This window comes from Sorex fumeus, unplaced genomic scaffold, assembly GCF_029834395.1.
Source record: "Sorex fumeus unplaced genomic scaffold, SorFum_2.1 ptg000227l, whole genome shotgun sequence".
NCBI classification, from domain to species: Eukaryota; Metazoa; Chordata; class Mammalia; order Eulipotyphla; family Soricidae; genus Sorex; species Sorex fumeus.
Genome location: NW_026606284.1, coordinates 262,055 through 278,330, shown reverse-complemented (window position 1 = coordinate 278,330; position 16,276 = coordinate 262,055). Strand labels below are relative to the sequence as shown.

The 16,276-nt window shown below is 46.5% G+C and overlaps 2 protein-coding genes across 2 annotated transcripts; both read right to left on the bottom strand.

Annotated features, from left to right (window-relative positions):
• Window positions 1-2,702: 2,702 nt before the first annotated feature.
• On the bottom strand, window positions 2,703-3,635 carry LOC130017870 (olfactory receptor 7A17-like). The gene has a single exon (XM_056108638.1). The coding sequence runs from the start codon at window positions 3,633-3,635 to the stop codon at window positions 2,703-2,705; it is 933 nt and encodes a 310-aa protein (XP_055964613.1).
• Window positions 3,636-11,127: 7,492 nt separating this feature from the next.
• On the bottom strand, window positions 11,128-11,955 carry LOC130017854 (olfactory receptor 7A17-like). The gene has a single exon (XM_056108623.1). The coding sequence runs from the start codon at window positions 11,947-11,949 to the stop codon at window positions 11,170-11,172; it is 780 nt and encodes a 259-aa protein (XP_055964598.1). The 5' UTR covers window positions 11,950-11,955; the 3' UTR covers window positions 11,128-11,169.
• Between the last annotated feature and the right edge of the window lie 4,321 nt (window positions 11,956-16,276).

Sequence of the window (16,276 nt, the reverse complement as noted above, 5' to 3'; positions counted from 1 at the left end):
TTCCTGGCGATGCTTGGGGGACCATATGGGATCCTGAGGATTAAACTTGGCTCAGCCACGTGCAAGGCAAACACCCTACGTGCTGTACTATTGTTTCGACCCCTTAATGAACTTCTTATTTATTTATTTATTTTTGTCTTGGGTCAAACCCAGCAATTCTGAGAGCTTCTCCCTGGCTCTGTAATACAGGATCACTCCTGGCAGGGCTATGGGGGCCCAGTGGGGGTCAAACCCAGGTCATTTGTCTGCGAGACAATCACTTTAACTCATTTCAGGGACTCTCAAAGTGAACAACTTTTGTTTTGGGACCACACCAGTAATGCTCAAGGGTTACTTCTGGCTTTGCACTCAGGAATGACTCCTGGTGGTGCTTGAGTCACCATATGGGATGCCAGGGATTGAAGCCGGGCTGGCCGCATGCAAGGCAAATGCCCCCCACGCTGTACTATTGCTCTGGCTCCTTCATTTGGAATCTTTGTTATGTCAGAGGTTCTGTTTAGCTTTAGCAAGCCTTGGCAACTATGGTAAACATCAGTGACTGGTCAATTGGACAATAATCCTCTTCACAGCTTAGACCTGTTCATCCGATACTGTGTCAAAGTTTTGAGATGTTAATGAATCCACAATAAATGTCCGTTCATAATGAATGTCAGTGTTTTTATTTCCCGGTGGAAGCATCTTTGTTTATTCTCCTGCCCCTGGACATGGGAGAATAGAATCTGTCTCCCTCAGGCACTGGGGATACCCCTTTGTTGCTGATAGCAACGTTGAACATTGCTGCCTGACCCCATTCCTCATAGCCCTGGGAACTGTAATAAACCTCTTTCAATGTTTCCTGGGTGTTGGCTAACTCAGGTGAGTGTTGCAGTGAAAATGATGGCCACGTTGAGTTACACATAGATTTGGTCAGGAAAATGTCGGTGACTCCTTCCCAGGTGAATGGTTCCTTGTTTGTAGTCAAGAAAATCATTATCGGGGCTGGAGCAATAGCACAGCGGGTAGGGCATTTGCCTTGCATGCGGCCGACCTGAGTTCGATTCCCAGCATCTCATATGGTCCCCTGAGCGACGCCAGGAGTAATTCCTGAGTGCAGAGCCAGGAGTAACTCCTGTGCATTGCCGGGTGTGACCCAAAAAGCAAAAATATATATATACATATATATATATATATATATATATCATTATCCACTGGTGGAGTATAATGTAAATAAACTTAGATGCCAGAGAGCAAAGCACTTGCCTTTTACATGGATGATTGGAGTTTGTCTTTTCTTTCTTTTCTTTTTTAAAAAATTTTTTATTAGTGAAACACCATGAGGTACAGTTGTAGACTTACAAATTTTTGTGCTTGGGCTTCACTTATACAGGCTGATCCGAGTTTGATCCCTGGTATCGCTTATGGTCTCTGAGCACTGCCAGGAGTGATTTCCTGAGTGTTGTGCTAGGAGGAATCCCAGAGCATCGCTGAGTGAGGCCCCAAAACAAAAATAAGAAACTATCGCTATCCATATGCTCAAGCAGAATTAGGGCAACTCGTCACAGCAGGAGTTAAGGTTGTTGTAACTGAAAAAGCATTTTCAGGTACCTCTAGAGGAAAGTTAGAGAAATAAACTTAGGTGCCAGGGTGTAATATTTTCAAATCGAGTGATGATTATTGGAGGGAAATAAGAGGAAATCATTTGGCATGAGAAGAAGGGAGTGTTACAAAATCTCAGGTGCCCGTGAAAGAATCCAACCTCTCTTGATCCAAAGCTCAGAAATTAACTTTGGGGAATACCCCAAACTGGATGGTTAAAAAAATGTTTCTGTCAGGGGCTGGAGCAATAGCACAGCGGGTAGGGCGTTTGCCTTGCACGCAGCCGACCTAGGTTCGATTCCCAGCATCCCATATGGTCCCCTGAGCACCGCCAGGAGTAATTCCTGAGTGCATGAACCAGGAGTAACTCCTGTGCATAGCCGGGTGTGACCCAAAAAGCAAAAAAAAAAAAAAGTTTCTGTGGGGCCAGAGCAAGTGGGACGCCTATCTTGCACATGGCTGACCTGGGTTCAAAGCCTGGCATCCCACAGGATCCACAGAGCCCTGCCGGGAGTGATCCCTGAGTGCAGAGCCAGGAGTCAGCCCTGAACATCGCTAGATGTGGCCCCCAAATTTTTGCATCAGAGCAGACGCTTAATAAAGTGAACTTGGGCGGGAACAGCAGGAAAGGCTCTTGGCTTGCATAAGGCTGACCTGGATTCAATCCCTGGCATCCTATTATGGCCCACAGAGTTCTGCCAGGAGTGATCCCTGAGTGCAGAGCTAGGAGTCAGCCCTGAGCATTGCCAGGTATGCTCCCCCCACCCCACATTTTTTTAATTAAAAAAAAACACAACAGGGGCTGGAGCAATAGCACAGAGGGTAGGTCATTTGCCTTGCATGCAGCCAACCTAGGTTTGAATCCCAGCATCCCATATGGTACCCCGAGCACCGCCAGGAGTAATTCCTGAGTGCATGAACCAGGAGTAACTCCTGTGCATCGCTGGGTGTGACCCCAAAAGCAAACAAACAAACAAAAAAAAACACACAACAAAGTGAGCTATTGAGTTTGTACAGCAGTCATCCCAAGAAAACGAACCTTCTCAGAGATCCAGAATCAAGTTCTAATGAAGATCAGATGTGAGGAGAGCAATTTCCCGCCTCCACATCTTGTCATCACGGGCCTTTCAGGCACTCGCTGCGCCAAGGATTCTTTTCAGAGCCCTCTTTAAGTCTTTGTTCCTGAGGCTGTAGATGAAGGGGTTCAGCATGGGGGTGACCACCGTGTACATCACTGAGGCGATGGCACTGGCATGGGAGCTGCGGGAGGCAGCAGAGCTCAGGTACACGCCAATGCCCGTGCAGTAGAAGAGGGAGACCACGGAGAGGTGGGAGGCACAGGTGGAAAACGCCTTTGACTTGCCCTGAGCCGACGCCATGCCGCAGATGGAGGAGACGATCTTAGTGTAGGAGTAAAGGATGCCCGTGAGGGGTCCGCCGCCCAGCACCCCGATGGCCGTGTACAGCACAATGTCATTCAGCAGAGTGTCAGAACAAGCCAGCCGAGCCACTTGATTGATTTCACAGAAAAAGTGGGGGATTTCTAGAACCATGCAGAAGGACAGTCGCAGCACCATGAAACTTTGCAGTATGGAGTTCAGGGCGCTCATGATCCAGCAGCCCAGAACCAGCAGCCCACAGAGCTGCGGGTTCATGATGACCGTGTAGTGCAGGGGGTGGCAGATGGCCACGAAGCGATCGTAGGCCATCACGGCCAGCAGGAAGTTGTCCAGTATGGCAAAGATGATGAAGAAATGCATCTGGGTGATGCAGCCTTCGTAGGAGATGGCTTGGCTTTTTGTCTGGATGTTCTGGAGCATCTTGGGGACGGTGGTGGAGATGAAGCAGATGTCCACCAAGGAGAGGTTGGAGAGGAAGAAGTACATGGGCGTGTGGAGGTGGGGGTCGGTGATGGTGGCCAGGATGATGAGCAGGTTCCCCAAGACCGTGACCAGGTACATGGACAGGAAAAGCCCGAAGATGAGGGGCTGTAATTCTGGCTCCCTTGATAATCCCAGAAGGAAGAATTGTGAAATTTTGGTGTAATTCTCTGTTTCCATGTGTAAGTAACTACCAGGAAGGGGGAAAATTAAGAACATAATGGCTAATTTTCTCCAAACAGAACATGACTAACGTAAGTTGAAATTCTACAGTTGATATTTTTCAGAAAAATACATTGGCACTTGGGCATGGAATTTTTTTTTTCTTTTTGGGTCACACCCGGCGATGCTCAGGGGTTACTCCTGGCTCATGCACTCAGGAATTACCCCTGGCGGTGCTCAGGGGACCATATGGGATGCTAGGAATCGAACCTGGGTTGGCCATGTTGGCTGCGTGCAAGGCAAACGCCCTACCCGCTGTGCTATCGCTCCAGCCCCTGGCATGAAAATTTTAGGGAATCCCCTAGGTCATATATAAATAGGAATTTGTCTTATTCACAGTCTCCCACGTGCGAATGTATTGTACCATTAAATTTTACTTTAATTTTCAGTGGGAGGGGAGCAATTTTTTTGGGGTGCCACACCTGGTGGTGCTCATGACTTACTCCTGACTCTGCATTCAGGGATTAATTCTGGTGGTGTTCAGAGACCGTATGGGATGCCGGGGATCGAACCTGTGTCAGCTGTGTCAGCAAGGCAAGTGCCATACCCATTCTACTATTGTTCTGGCTCCAAAAAGAAAATTTTATTATTTTTTTTAACTGAATTGTTTTTTGTTCTTGGGCCAGTCTGGCAATGCTCAGGACTTACTCTCTCCTTTGTGCTCAGGAATCACTAATGGGAGTGATTAGGGGACCATCTGGGAGCCTAGGGATTGAACCTGGCTCAGCTGTGTGCAAGGCAAGTACCCCACCCACTGTACTATCACTCTGGCTCCTGAAATAAATGTTTTTTTTTTTATGTAGGAGCACTGTTGTTTATTCAGGCACTGATTAAGCTGAATGAAGTGGGCATGCACTCCACATTACTTAAAAAATTTTTTAAAAAATTGAATATCCATGAGAAAGACCATTACAAGACCATTACCATAATTGGGTTTCAGTCATACAGTGATCTAGCACCCATCCCTCCACCATTGCAATTTCCCACCAGTATTGTCTCCTGTTTCCCTCCCACCATCCCACAGTACCCCCCCCCCCCCACCTCCAGCCTCCCAGCCTCCATTCATGGCAGGCACTTTCCTTCTCTCTCTCTCTCTCTCTCTCTCTCTCTCTCTCTCTCTCTCTCTCTCTTGCGCGCGCGCTCTCTCCTTTTCCTTTTGTGCTTTATGGTTTGCAATACAAGTACTAACAGCTAAGAGATTATCATGTTTGTTCAGGAAACAAAAAAATGGCCTTCCCTGCTGAACATATTCCCTAGCTCACAAGAGCTCATACATTCAAACTCCAGTAAGCAAAAAGAGTCCACGGAAACATCATCTACACTGATGACTTCTCAGCTTTGTCTCTTGGGATGAGAGAATCATTAGGACAATTTCTTTTCTGTCCAGACACTTTCAGTGTCTTGAAATAAAATCCTTTTCTTCTGGGTCACACTCAGCAATGCTCAGGGGTTGCTTCTCACTCTGCACTCAGGAGTCACTCCTGGGGGTGCTTGGGGGAACCATATGGGATGTCGGGGATTGATCCTGAGTCGGAGGCATGCAAGGCAAATGCCCAACCCGCTGTACTATCGCTCCAGCCCCTAAAATCTTAATAGAAATTCAATACTTACTGAAAGAAAAGACAAAATCGTAACTTTCTGGGCCAGAGAGATCATACAGCAGCTTGCCTTACCTGTGTCCGTTCTGGGTTCTCTCCCTAGCACTGCATATGGTTCCCTGAGTCTGTCGGGAATAAACCCTGAACATCTCACGATGTGGCCCCCCAAACCCAACCCAAACAAACAAGCAATGCTGTCATCTCGAGATGCATCTACAAGTTAAATTTAAAGTGTTAAAGACCTGGAAGTGAAAAATACAAAAATAATAGACGAAGGGCTGGAAAGATAGTACCGGGCATAAGGTGCTTAACCTTGCATGGTAGCCAACTGGAGTTCAATCCCTGGCATCCCATAGGGCCCCCCGAGCATTGGCAGGAGTGATTCCTGAGAGCAGAGCCGGGAGTAACCCCTGAGCATCACCGGGTGTGCCCTTACCCCACCCCAACAAAACAAAACAATAAACTAGCAATTTAATTGCTTTGAAGAACAGCGAAGGGAATGTTCCCCACAGTTAAATGTAAGTGAATACGTATGTACTGATAGGAAAAATCTGAGACAATCATTCATAAAGTCTAAAGGATGTCCTCAAGGGGGAATAAAAGAGGGCTGTTGGGGCTGGAGAGATAGTACATCGGGTAGGGCGTTTGCCTTGCAAGCGGCCGACCCGGGTTCGATTCCCAGCATCCCATATGGTCCCCTGAACACCGCCAGGAGTAACTCCTGAGTGCAGAGCCAGGAGTAACCCCTGTGCATCGCCGGGTGTGACCCAAAAAGCAAAATAAATAAATAAATAAATAAAATAAAAAATTTAAGCGTCAAAGCAAAACGGTATTTCTAGAGACAAACAGCCAAGCATCGGAACGCACAACCTAAGAACACGGGGTGACACTGACGGTGCAGGAAGCTGCTTTATGGTTCAAAGGGAGAAACTAACTGATGATGTAACTGATGATAGAATTCTCTGCACAGAATTTGCAAGGATTCATAAATGCCACCCCCCGCCCCCACCCAGCCACACCTCTAAATGACCCGTGGAAAAATGAAATGACAAAGAGCAAAGTCGGAGGCAACGTGCTCATGTTTGTTTGAAAGTATGTTTTCACAAATAATAACAATGTCAGACCCCTGTGGATCAACTCCATAAAGAACTTGCACACGAACCACGGGCAAGCAAAGTGACAAGCCACCGGGCTCAAACATCTCTGCGTCCTCCTCAAGAATGACATAATTCCAAAATAGCAACCTTAGCATTCTTTTTTTGTTTGTTTGTTTGTTTTTTGCTTTTTGGGTCACACTGGGCGATGCCCAGGGGTTACTCCTGGCTCTGCACTCAGGAGTTACTCCTGGCGGTGCTCAAGGGACCATATGGGATGCTGGGAATCCAACCCGGGTTGGCTGCGTGCAAGTGGGCCCTACCCACTGTGCTATCTCTCCAGCCCCCAACCTTAGCATTCTTTAGTATTACTCTCTTTAGTATTTCTTATTTAGTATTCCTCTAACTAGTGTTGCTAAATACTAAATATCAGTAATACTAAATATTTCTCTTTTTAGTATTCCTGGTCAGATTTTCCTTAACAGTTGTTATGGAGATTTGCAATATACTATGCTAAGGGGGATCTCAAGAAATTTGTGTGTGTGTGTGTGTGTGTGTGTGTGTGTGTGTGTTTAGCAGGTGGGACAGGTAACACCCAGTGATGCTCAGGGGTGACGCCTGGCTCTGGGCTCAGGAATCCCCTGCGGTGCTCCAGAATACTATATGGAATGCTGGGTATTGAACCCCGATTGGCCGCATGCAAGGCAAATGCCCAACCCGCTGTGCTATCATTCCAGGCCCCCTTGGTGGTCAATCTTGGTTCCTTATATCCCCAAATCCAGCAGACACTTCTCTCTCTCTCTCTAATATGCATATCAACCCATGATAAATCAACTAGAAACAGAAGCAACACAGAAATATCCCCCAGGTGTCTGGTCCAGGCTGACTGGCCTTTCCGATTGGTGCAGGGAAAGGCATTCAGCTTCTCTTTACCCCGAGACAAATTTCTGTGTTACGTGCTGGCCTCTCACACTCACCGGTCCAGGAGTTTTGAAAGGCAGACCTCTGCCCGAAAGCCCAAATTCCTCACTAGACAGTTGATAATGGAGAAGAAATCTCTGTCCTCAGGCCAGCCATAATCAGGAAGGAAGGAGCAGCCCATCAATTCCTGAGCCAGACTTAGAAATTAAAACCAACCCACGCCTGGTTCTGTCCCGTGCTGGACAAGCTCAGAGGCTTGCTCCAGTGATAATTTTTCACATCTCTCTGTCCCTGATCATTAGTGTTTCTTCCCTCTTGTTACTCCAAAGCTCTCAGCATGCAAGTCCCCTATGGGGCACGGGTCTGGACAGAAAACAAATTTTCCTAATGATTCTCTTATCCCAAGAGACAAAGCTGAGAAGTCATCAGTGTAGATGATGTTTCCGTGGACTCTTTTTGCTTACCGGAGTTTGCATGTACGAGCTCTTGTGAGCTAGGGAATATGTTCAGCAGGGAAGGCACTTGCCTGGCACGTAGAGGACCAGTGTTCCATCCTGGCACTGCATCAAGTCCCTGATGTCTATAGAGACACACACCTCTAGAGTTAATGCATTCTTTCCTGGAGTCGTTGAAAGGAACCCAGCCCTGCGGACATTCAGATGTTACAGCAGACACACTGATGCGTGCCAGGCTCTCAATTTCCCTAACTCTTTAAATTTTTTTTGAGTAATTTATTTCCATTAAAGAACTGTGATTTACAAAGTTATCAATAATGACCTTTAAGCATATAATATTTCAACATCAGTCTCACCACCTGTGTCAACTTCCCTCCATTGGTGTTTCCATATTTCCTCCCTACCCACAACCCCCGCCCATTACCCAACAGGCACATGACAAAGTTCTAGCTTTTTTCGTTGTTGAATTAAAAAAAATTTTGTTGTTGTTGTTGTGGTGGTGGTGGTGGTGGTGGTGAGTCTTACCAATACTATTTAGCTACACCCTGATCATAGACTTGATATTTTCTTACCTCAGAGGAGTATTTCTTTGTGTATCTATAGCACAACTTTATATTTTTTGGGCGGAGGGGGCCACACGTGGCTATGCTCAGGGGTTACTCCCAACTCTGCACTCAAGAATGACTCCTGACAGTGCTTAGGGAGCCCTATAGGATGCTGGGGATCAAACCTAGGTCAGTCTCCTGCAAGGCAAGCGCCCTACTCGCTGGGCTGTCTTTCTGGTACCAATCTTGCATAACTTCTTGACACACTCACCGGTCTTTGAGCACTTGGGTTATTTTCAGATCTTGAGTATTGTGAACAGTGCACAATACATGATGAAAGCCTGTCTCCGTATCCCATCGATCCTGGGAGAGACGCCTATGATCTATCTATCTATCTCAACCTCCCTAACTCTTTTTTTGTTTTGTTTTGTTTTTTTGGGCCACACCTGGCAATGCACAGGGGTTACTCCTAGCTTTGCAGTCAGGAATTATTCCTGGTGGTGCTCAGGGGACCATATGGGATGCTGGAATCGAACTTGGGTCGGCTGCGTGCAAAGTAAATGCCCTACCTGCTGTACTATCCCTCCAGCAACCCTTCCTAATTATTTAGATTTTTTGGATTAATTTATTTTCATAAATTTCTGGATGTCACTTTCATGTTTCCAGGTAATATGATAGCTATATTTGTTGCTGTTATTTTGGTGTCAAACCTGGCTGTGCTCAGGGCTGACACCTGTTTTGTGCTCAGGGATCACTCCTGGCCAAGCTCGGGGGAACCTTTGAGATACTGGGGATTGAACCTGGCTTAGCTTGGTGCAAGACCTGCCCCACTGTGCTACTGATCCGGCCCCAGGAAATGCTTTTCTTTTCCTGCTTTTTTGGCTCACACCTGGTGATGCACAGGGGTTATTCCTGGCTAATGCAGTCAGGAATTACTCCTGGAGGTGCTCGGGGTATCATATGGGATGCTGGGAATTGAACCTGGGTTGGCCGCGTGCAAAGCAAATGCCCTACCCGCTGTGCTATCACTCCAGCCCCCCCCCAGGAAATACTTTTCATAGTAAACAAATGTTTGATTGAAATTTTTGTTTCCTCATATTTAAATTCAATTTTTTCATTGTTTTTGGGTCTCACCCAGAGATGCCCAGGGGTTACTCCTGGCTCTGCGCTCAGGAACCACTCCTGGCGGTGCTCAGGGGACCATGTGGGATGCTGGGAATCGAATCCAGGTTGGCCGCGTGCAAGGCAAACGCCCTACCCGCTGTGCTATCGCTCCAGCCCCTTAAAGTCAATTTTGACTGTCAGACTACAGAATTTTAATCTATTTAGCAAATTTGCTTTGTCTGTAGACTTCAAAAGTATTCTTAAAACTTATTGTTTTTAATTGAGGTGACACTACCTACTTTCAAGTATGAATGTGTTATCATTTTAGGGGTTCATGTTACCAAGTCATTCCCACTCTCAAAGTGCCATTATTCCTTTAGACGGGACAAACAAACTGAGGCACGAGAAGGATGGGAGTTAGTGGTGGACTAGAAATGGTATTAAGTCTTTTATGGAGGGTCTTGGGCACTCTGATGGCAATCAATATGTACATCAAATATCATAATTGTGGGGCCATAGTGATGGTACAGCAGGTGGGAGTTTGCTTTCCGCACAAGGCAAGCTGACATGGGTTCAATTCCCTGCAACCCATATTATCCACAGAACCTGCCAGGAGTGGTCCCTGAATGCAGATCTAGGGGTAACTCCTGAGCATCACTGGGTGCGGCACAAATAAACAGAAGATAACAAACATTAGGGAATAGAGGGATAGTGCAGAGGTTAAGGCAATTGCCTTGCATGTGGCCAATTCCAGTTCCATCCCTGACATCAAATATTGTCCCCCAAGCATCACCAGGAGTGATCCTTGGGTACAGAGCCAAGAATAAAGCCTTGCCCAAACAAACAAACAAACACCCATGAAAAAACTACATTTTATTGATTACATGGTCAGGAGGAGCAGTTAAAGTCCAAAGCCAAAAATGGCAGACACAAAAGCGAAAACTATATTATCATATATTCCTCTCTTTCCTTGAGAATCAAATATAATTTCTTTTCTTTTTCTCTTTTGGAGGGGGCTCACACCTGGCAGTGGTCAGGGATTACTCGTGGCTCTGCAGTCAGGAGTTACTCCTGGTGGCGCTCAGAGACCATATGGGATGCCAGAATTGAAACAGGGTCGGCCATGTGCAAAGCAGGTACCCTACCCACTGTTCTATCTCTTCAGCTCTCAAGTGTAATTTCTTACTCAATGAGAGTAGTGAAACTCAGGATAATTCTTCTACTAAAAAAATTGTTGGGCATGATGTTATTGGAGAAAAAAAGTATACAGAGAAAATCCATGCTGTCTTACTATGTAAGTGGAAATTTCCAAATATTTTTTACTGGAAAAAAAGTGATAAATAGTTGAAAAACTAGGATTAGAAAAGGAAGAGTTAAAAAAAAAGAATAGAAACTAAGAAGGGAATAATGTTGGTTATCAAAGAGAATAATAATTGAAGTCTGTAAAATGAATAGAGATGCGGAGGAACAAACAAAAGAAAATTCCAGGGAGTAAGTGTAAGAAAATTCCAGGGAGTAAGTGTAAAAATCAAGCTTATTTCCTCAATGATCAAAGAATAATTTTTTGTTTTTGTTTTGGGCTGGTATTGCTCAGGGCTGGCTCCTGGCTCGGTCCTCAGGAATCATTTGTGGTGGGACTCGAAGGACCCTAAAGGGTGCCGGGAATTGAACCCAGGTTAGTTGCAAGCAAGGAAAATGCCCTCCCTGCTGCCTTACGGTTCCAGTTCCTAATGCACAATTTCTAAGGTTTGATCTCTGCAGTGAGGGACACTCTTTCATCCCTGAGTCAACTGTCCTTTGTGTAGCTTCGTTACAAAGAAAATCTTCAGTGCCCTCTTGATGTCCTTGTTCCTGAGGCTGTAGATGAAGGGGTTCAGCATGGGGGTGACCACCGTGTACATCACGGAGGCCGTTGAAGTTGCGTGGGAGCTGTGGGTGGCCGCGGAGCTGAGATACACTCCGAGGACTGTACAGTAAAACAGGGAGACCACGGAGAGGTGAGACGCACAGGTGGAAAAAGCCTTATACTTGCCCTCAGCTGATGGGATTTTTCGGACGGTGGAAACGATCTTAGAGTAGGAGTAGAGGATCCCGGCAAAGGGTCCAACACACAGGAAGAAAGCTGCAATATACATCACCACGTTATTGAGGAAGGTGTCGGAGCAGGCCAGTTGGAGCATCTGATTGAGTTCGCAGAAGAAGTGTGGGATCTTCACGCGCGGGCAGAATGACAGCCGTTGCAGCATTAAGTTCTGCAACAAAGAATCTAGGGCCCCTGTGAGCCAGGACCCCACTACTAATAGCCTACAGAGCCGGGGGTTCATGATGACTGTGTAGTGTAGGGGGTGGCAGATGGCCACGAAGCGGTCATAGGCCATCACGGTCAGGAGAAGAATGTCCAGCACGGCAAAGAGCACAACGAAATAGATCTGGGTGATGCAGCAGGCGTAGGGGATGAACCTGTTCTGGGTCTGGATGTTCTGCAGCATCTTCGGGACGATGGTGGAGACAAAGCCGATATCCACGGCAGACAGGTTGGTGAGGAAGAAGTACATGGGGGTGTGCAGGTGTGGGTCCGAGACGACAGCCAGGACGATGAGTAGGTTCCCCAGGACAGCAACCAGATACATGGAGAGAAAAACCCCAAACAGGACAGGCTGCAGGCTTGGGTCATTCGACAAGCCCAGGAGAATAAAGTCTGAAATCTGTGTCTCGTTGCGTTGGTCCATGGGGTGGAGAGAACTTTGGGGAAAGAGGGAAATAACATGATCACGGATTTTATTTTTTTGGCATTTTGGGTCACACCCGGTGATGCTCAGGGGTTACTCTTGGCTCTGCACTCAGGAATTACTCCTGGTGGTGCTCAGGAGACCCTATGGGATGCTGAGGATTGAATCCAGGTTGGCTGTTTGCAAGGCAAACACCCTACTGTAGCTCTAGCCCTAACACGGTCATGTTTAACCCAGGCTTTATTATTCATGTCATTGATAGCACAGTGGGTAGGGTGTTTGCCTTGCAAGTGGCCAACCTGGGTTTGATTCCTCTGTCCCTCTCGGAGAGCCTGGCAAGCTACCAAGAGTATCCTGCCCTCACAGCATAGCCTGGCAAGCTCCCCATGGCGTATTCAATATGCAAAAAACAGTAACAACAAGGGGCTGGAGAGATAGCACAGCGGGTGGGGCATTTGCCTTGCACGCGGACAATCCGGGTTCGAGTCCCAGCATCCCATATGGTCCCCTGAGCACCGCTAGGAGTGACTCCTGAGTGCAGAGCTAGGAGTAACCCCTGTGCATCGCCAGGTGTGACCCAAAAAGCAAAAAACAAAACAAAGCAAAAACAAAAACAAAAACAGTAACAACAAGTCTCACAATGGAGATGTTACTGGTACCTGCTCAAGCAAATCGATGAACAACGGAAGGACAGTGCTACAGTGCTACAGTATGCTTTGCAGGCAAGTCATGAATAGTTCCCATCTAGACCTGCGTCCCTGGATGGGCGACCGTGATGCAGAAGTTGTGGACAGGGCAATGCTTTCTCCAAGGCCCACGTGCTCTCCAAGTTTGAAGCAAAAGCTTCCGGTCACTCAACAAATGTCGGATGAGTCAATACAGGTCCCAACCCTCCAGTCCTTCTGGAACACTCAAACATAATGGGGCTTTGAAGAAACCCACCCCACAGTAGTGGATCTGAATAAATAACTGGGGAAGAATGAGCAGCACAGAGTGAGTTGTGTAGCTCGCTGTTCTCTGGGTGTCACTGAAGGTGAGGTTAGTGGAAGCGCACCTCAAAAGACGGAAAGCATATGAGAGGAGCCGCCGGATATCAAAGAGCTCAAACACCCCTTGGAAGAACTGAGAGATAAATCAGAAGGCAGAGTGGAAGAAGGAAACACCCAAATCCGTGAGCTTGAAGGTAAAGTACAGGAAAGTACGCAGAGATCACTGGTAAAATGAGAACTGAAAATGATGACCAGACAATGATGTGAACTCAATGGTACAATGCTGCGTCCCGCGTGGCTAAGTCTAACAGGGTCCCTGAGGCGGAGGGACAAAGGTAACGGGGTTAGGAGAGATGGAGAAGCAATGCTCATGCGACATCTTTATTGAACAAGGACAGACTTTTGTAGGTCTCTAGAAGGATGCATACATTGGAAAAATATACAGGAATGTTCAGGATGCATAAGTTTAGAATGTTCTGGGCTTCTAGACATCAATGATTTTTTTATAATCACATTGTTTCAATAATATTTTCCTTGGTCATATACCTTAGCAACATGTCCTGCCCATAAGAACGAGGAAACAAGGGGCTGGAGCGATAGCATAGCAGGTAGGGCATTTGCCTTGCACGCGGCCAACCCGGGTTCGATTCCCAGCATCCCATATGGTCCCCCTGAGCACCTTCAGGAGTGATTCCTGAGTGCAGAGCCAGGAGTAACCCCTGAGCATCGCCGGGTGTGACCCAAAAAGAAAAAAAAAAAAGAACAAGGAAACAGCCTGCTAGAAAAACAAGAAAGTCAGCCCTTAGATTGTGTAACCCCAAGACAATGGTTTCTATAAACCAGCCTTTAGACAACACGTTCCCAGGATGAGAACTTTGTTAATATCTAACTAGCACAGGCTCCGAACAGGACAACACCAAGAGGATCAAGAAACAAGGTTTGCAGTCAGGACAGGGATTCCCAGGGAAGCGGAAAGGGAGAGTAACAGAGTCCTTATTCAAAGAAATAACCGGCACAAACTTCTCCAAGCTGAGAAAGGAGTTGGACTCCCTGAATCCAGAGGATCAAAGTTTCAGGGCTAGAGCAATGGTACAGGTGGTGGGACATTTACCCTGCATGAGACCAACTTGGATTTGATCCCCAGTATCCCATATCTTTTCCTGAATCCACCCGGATTGATCCCAGACTGCAATGCCAGGAAGTATACCCTGTGCAACACTGGGTGTGACCACCCCCAAAATAAAAAACAAACCAAAATGAGGTTCAAAGAGCTTTGAATATAAGAAATCCAATCAGACACAAGACACATGAAAATAGTCAAAAACAAAGATAAAGAGAGAGCCCTAAAGCAGAAAAAAAAAATCCTTACTTAAGGGAAACTACCTCCCTCCCTCACCCCTGCCATGAGACTGTTGGCAGATTTCTCTAAAACTCTGTAAGTCCAAAGGAAGTGTCGTGGTTTAAAAAGTGCTGAACACAGGAGATGGAGCGATAGTAGATAGTATAGCAGGGAGGGCCCTTGCCTTGCACAAATCCAACCCTGTTCGATCGCTGGCACCCTGTTGGGTCCCCTGAGCCCAGCCAGAAGGAATTCCTGAGTGCAGAGCCAGAAGGAATCCATGAGCACTGGTGGGTGTCGCCCTTCAACAAGCAACAAGTGCTTAATTCAAAGAAACTCCGAACAAGAATACTCATCCAGTTAAAGTAGAATGAAGAATTTGGAGGAGTATAAAAGAGCTTTTGGTTCAGACAACAGTTGAGAGGCTCCATTCTCACCAAACCAGCCCTCCAAGTTAGCCTTAGAGAACTTCTAGAAAGGGAAAGTGGCCCTGGGGGATATTGAGCAGTTGTTGAAATGCACGCATTAACTCAGGAACGCATAAACTCAGCAAGTCCCACAGTGATGTCCTACCTCTGTATAAACTGGAATGGTCCCTCAGTGGACCACAGGGAACGAGCTTTCTGTCCTCTCTGAGCCTTCAATGAAGGATCATCTGGGTATCTGGATGTACCTAGTGGGGAATGCTGACCTCAATCCAGTGTGTGTGGTGGAAAATGGACCCCAAAATCCTGCCCAAGATCAAACAACAAAAAGACATCAGTCCTGAATCAAAATTATGTGTGCAAACAACAAAAAATAAAGTGTGTCCTTATCCCACCCAACCCAGATGATCGCATGTCCCAGGCAAGATTGAATATGAGGATTTATCAGCATCTCTCTAGTTCTGTTTATGAGACACATTTAATCTTGTTTTTCCAACCTTTGAGCCCATGATTCTCCTGTATAAAGGGAATCTATGTCTTCTAGGATAAAAAGAGAATTATTATTATTATTATTTAAAGAACGTTTGGCCTGCTCCCAGTGGTACTGAGAGCTTACTCTTGGCTCTATGCTCGGGGATCACTCCTGGTAGGCTTGGGGGACCATATGGGATGCTGGAGATCAAACCTCATTGGCCCAGTGGAAGGCAAACACTCTCCCCACTGTACTATCGCTCCAGCCCTCTAGAGAGGGAATTATTTCCTGCAACTCTCAGTCTCAAGAGATCAACTAAGAAGTCAAGCGAGTTCAGCCTGTGTGATTTTTTTTTCCTTCATGAATTTTCCTCCCTTCCTGATCTTTGTGTTCATTGGAATGGATCTTTCTTTTTCAAGAAATATTTTATGTTTTGGTTTCTGGACCTCACCCGGTGGTGCTCAGGGCTTCTTGGCTCTGTGCTCAGGTATTATTCCTGTTGGGACTCATGGGACCAAATGAGATGCTTGGGATTGAACTGTATTGGTCACGTGCAAGGCAAATGCCCTACCCACTGTACTATCACTGCAGTTCCTAGGATGGATCTTACTTTGCCCTTCCTTCCTTCCTTCCTTCCCTCCCTCCCTCCTTCCTTCCTTCCTTCCTTCCTTCCTTCCTTCCTTTATTCCTTTCTTCCTTCTTTCCACCTATTGAGTCACCATGAGATACACAGTTAAAAAAGTTGTTTATAATTGGGTTTCAGTCTAGAATGGATTATTTATTTATTTATTTATTTATTTATTTGCTTTTTGGGTCACACCCGGCGATGCACAGGGGTTACTCCTGGCTCATGCATTCAGGAATTACTCCTGGCGGTGCTCAGGGTACCATAAGGGATGCTGAGAATTGAACCTGGGTCAGCCTCATG

What these genes read in the sequence shown, in the direction of transcription:
- LOC130017870 (XM_056108638.1), bottom strand. Translation starts at nt 3,635, where the DNA reads ATGGAAACAGAGAATTACACCAAAATTTCACAATTCTTCCTTCTGGGA.
- LOC130017854 (XM_056108623.1), bottom strand. Translation starts at nt 11,949, where the DNA reads ATGTACTTCTTCCTCACCAACCTGTCTGCCGTGGATATCGGCTTTGTC.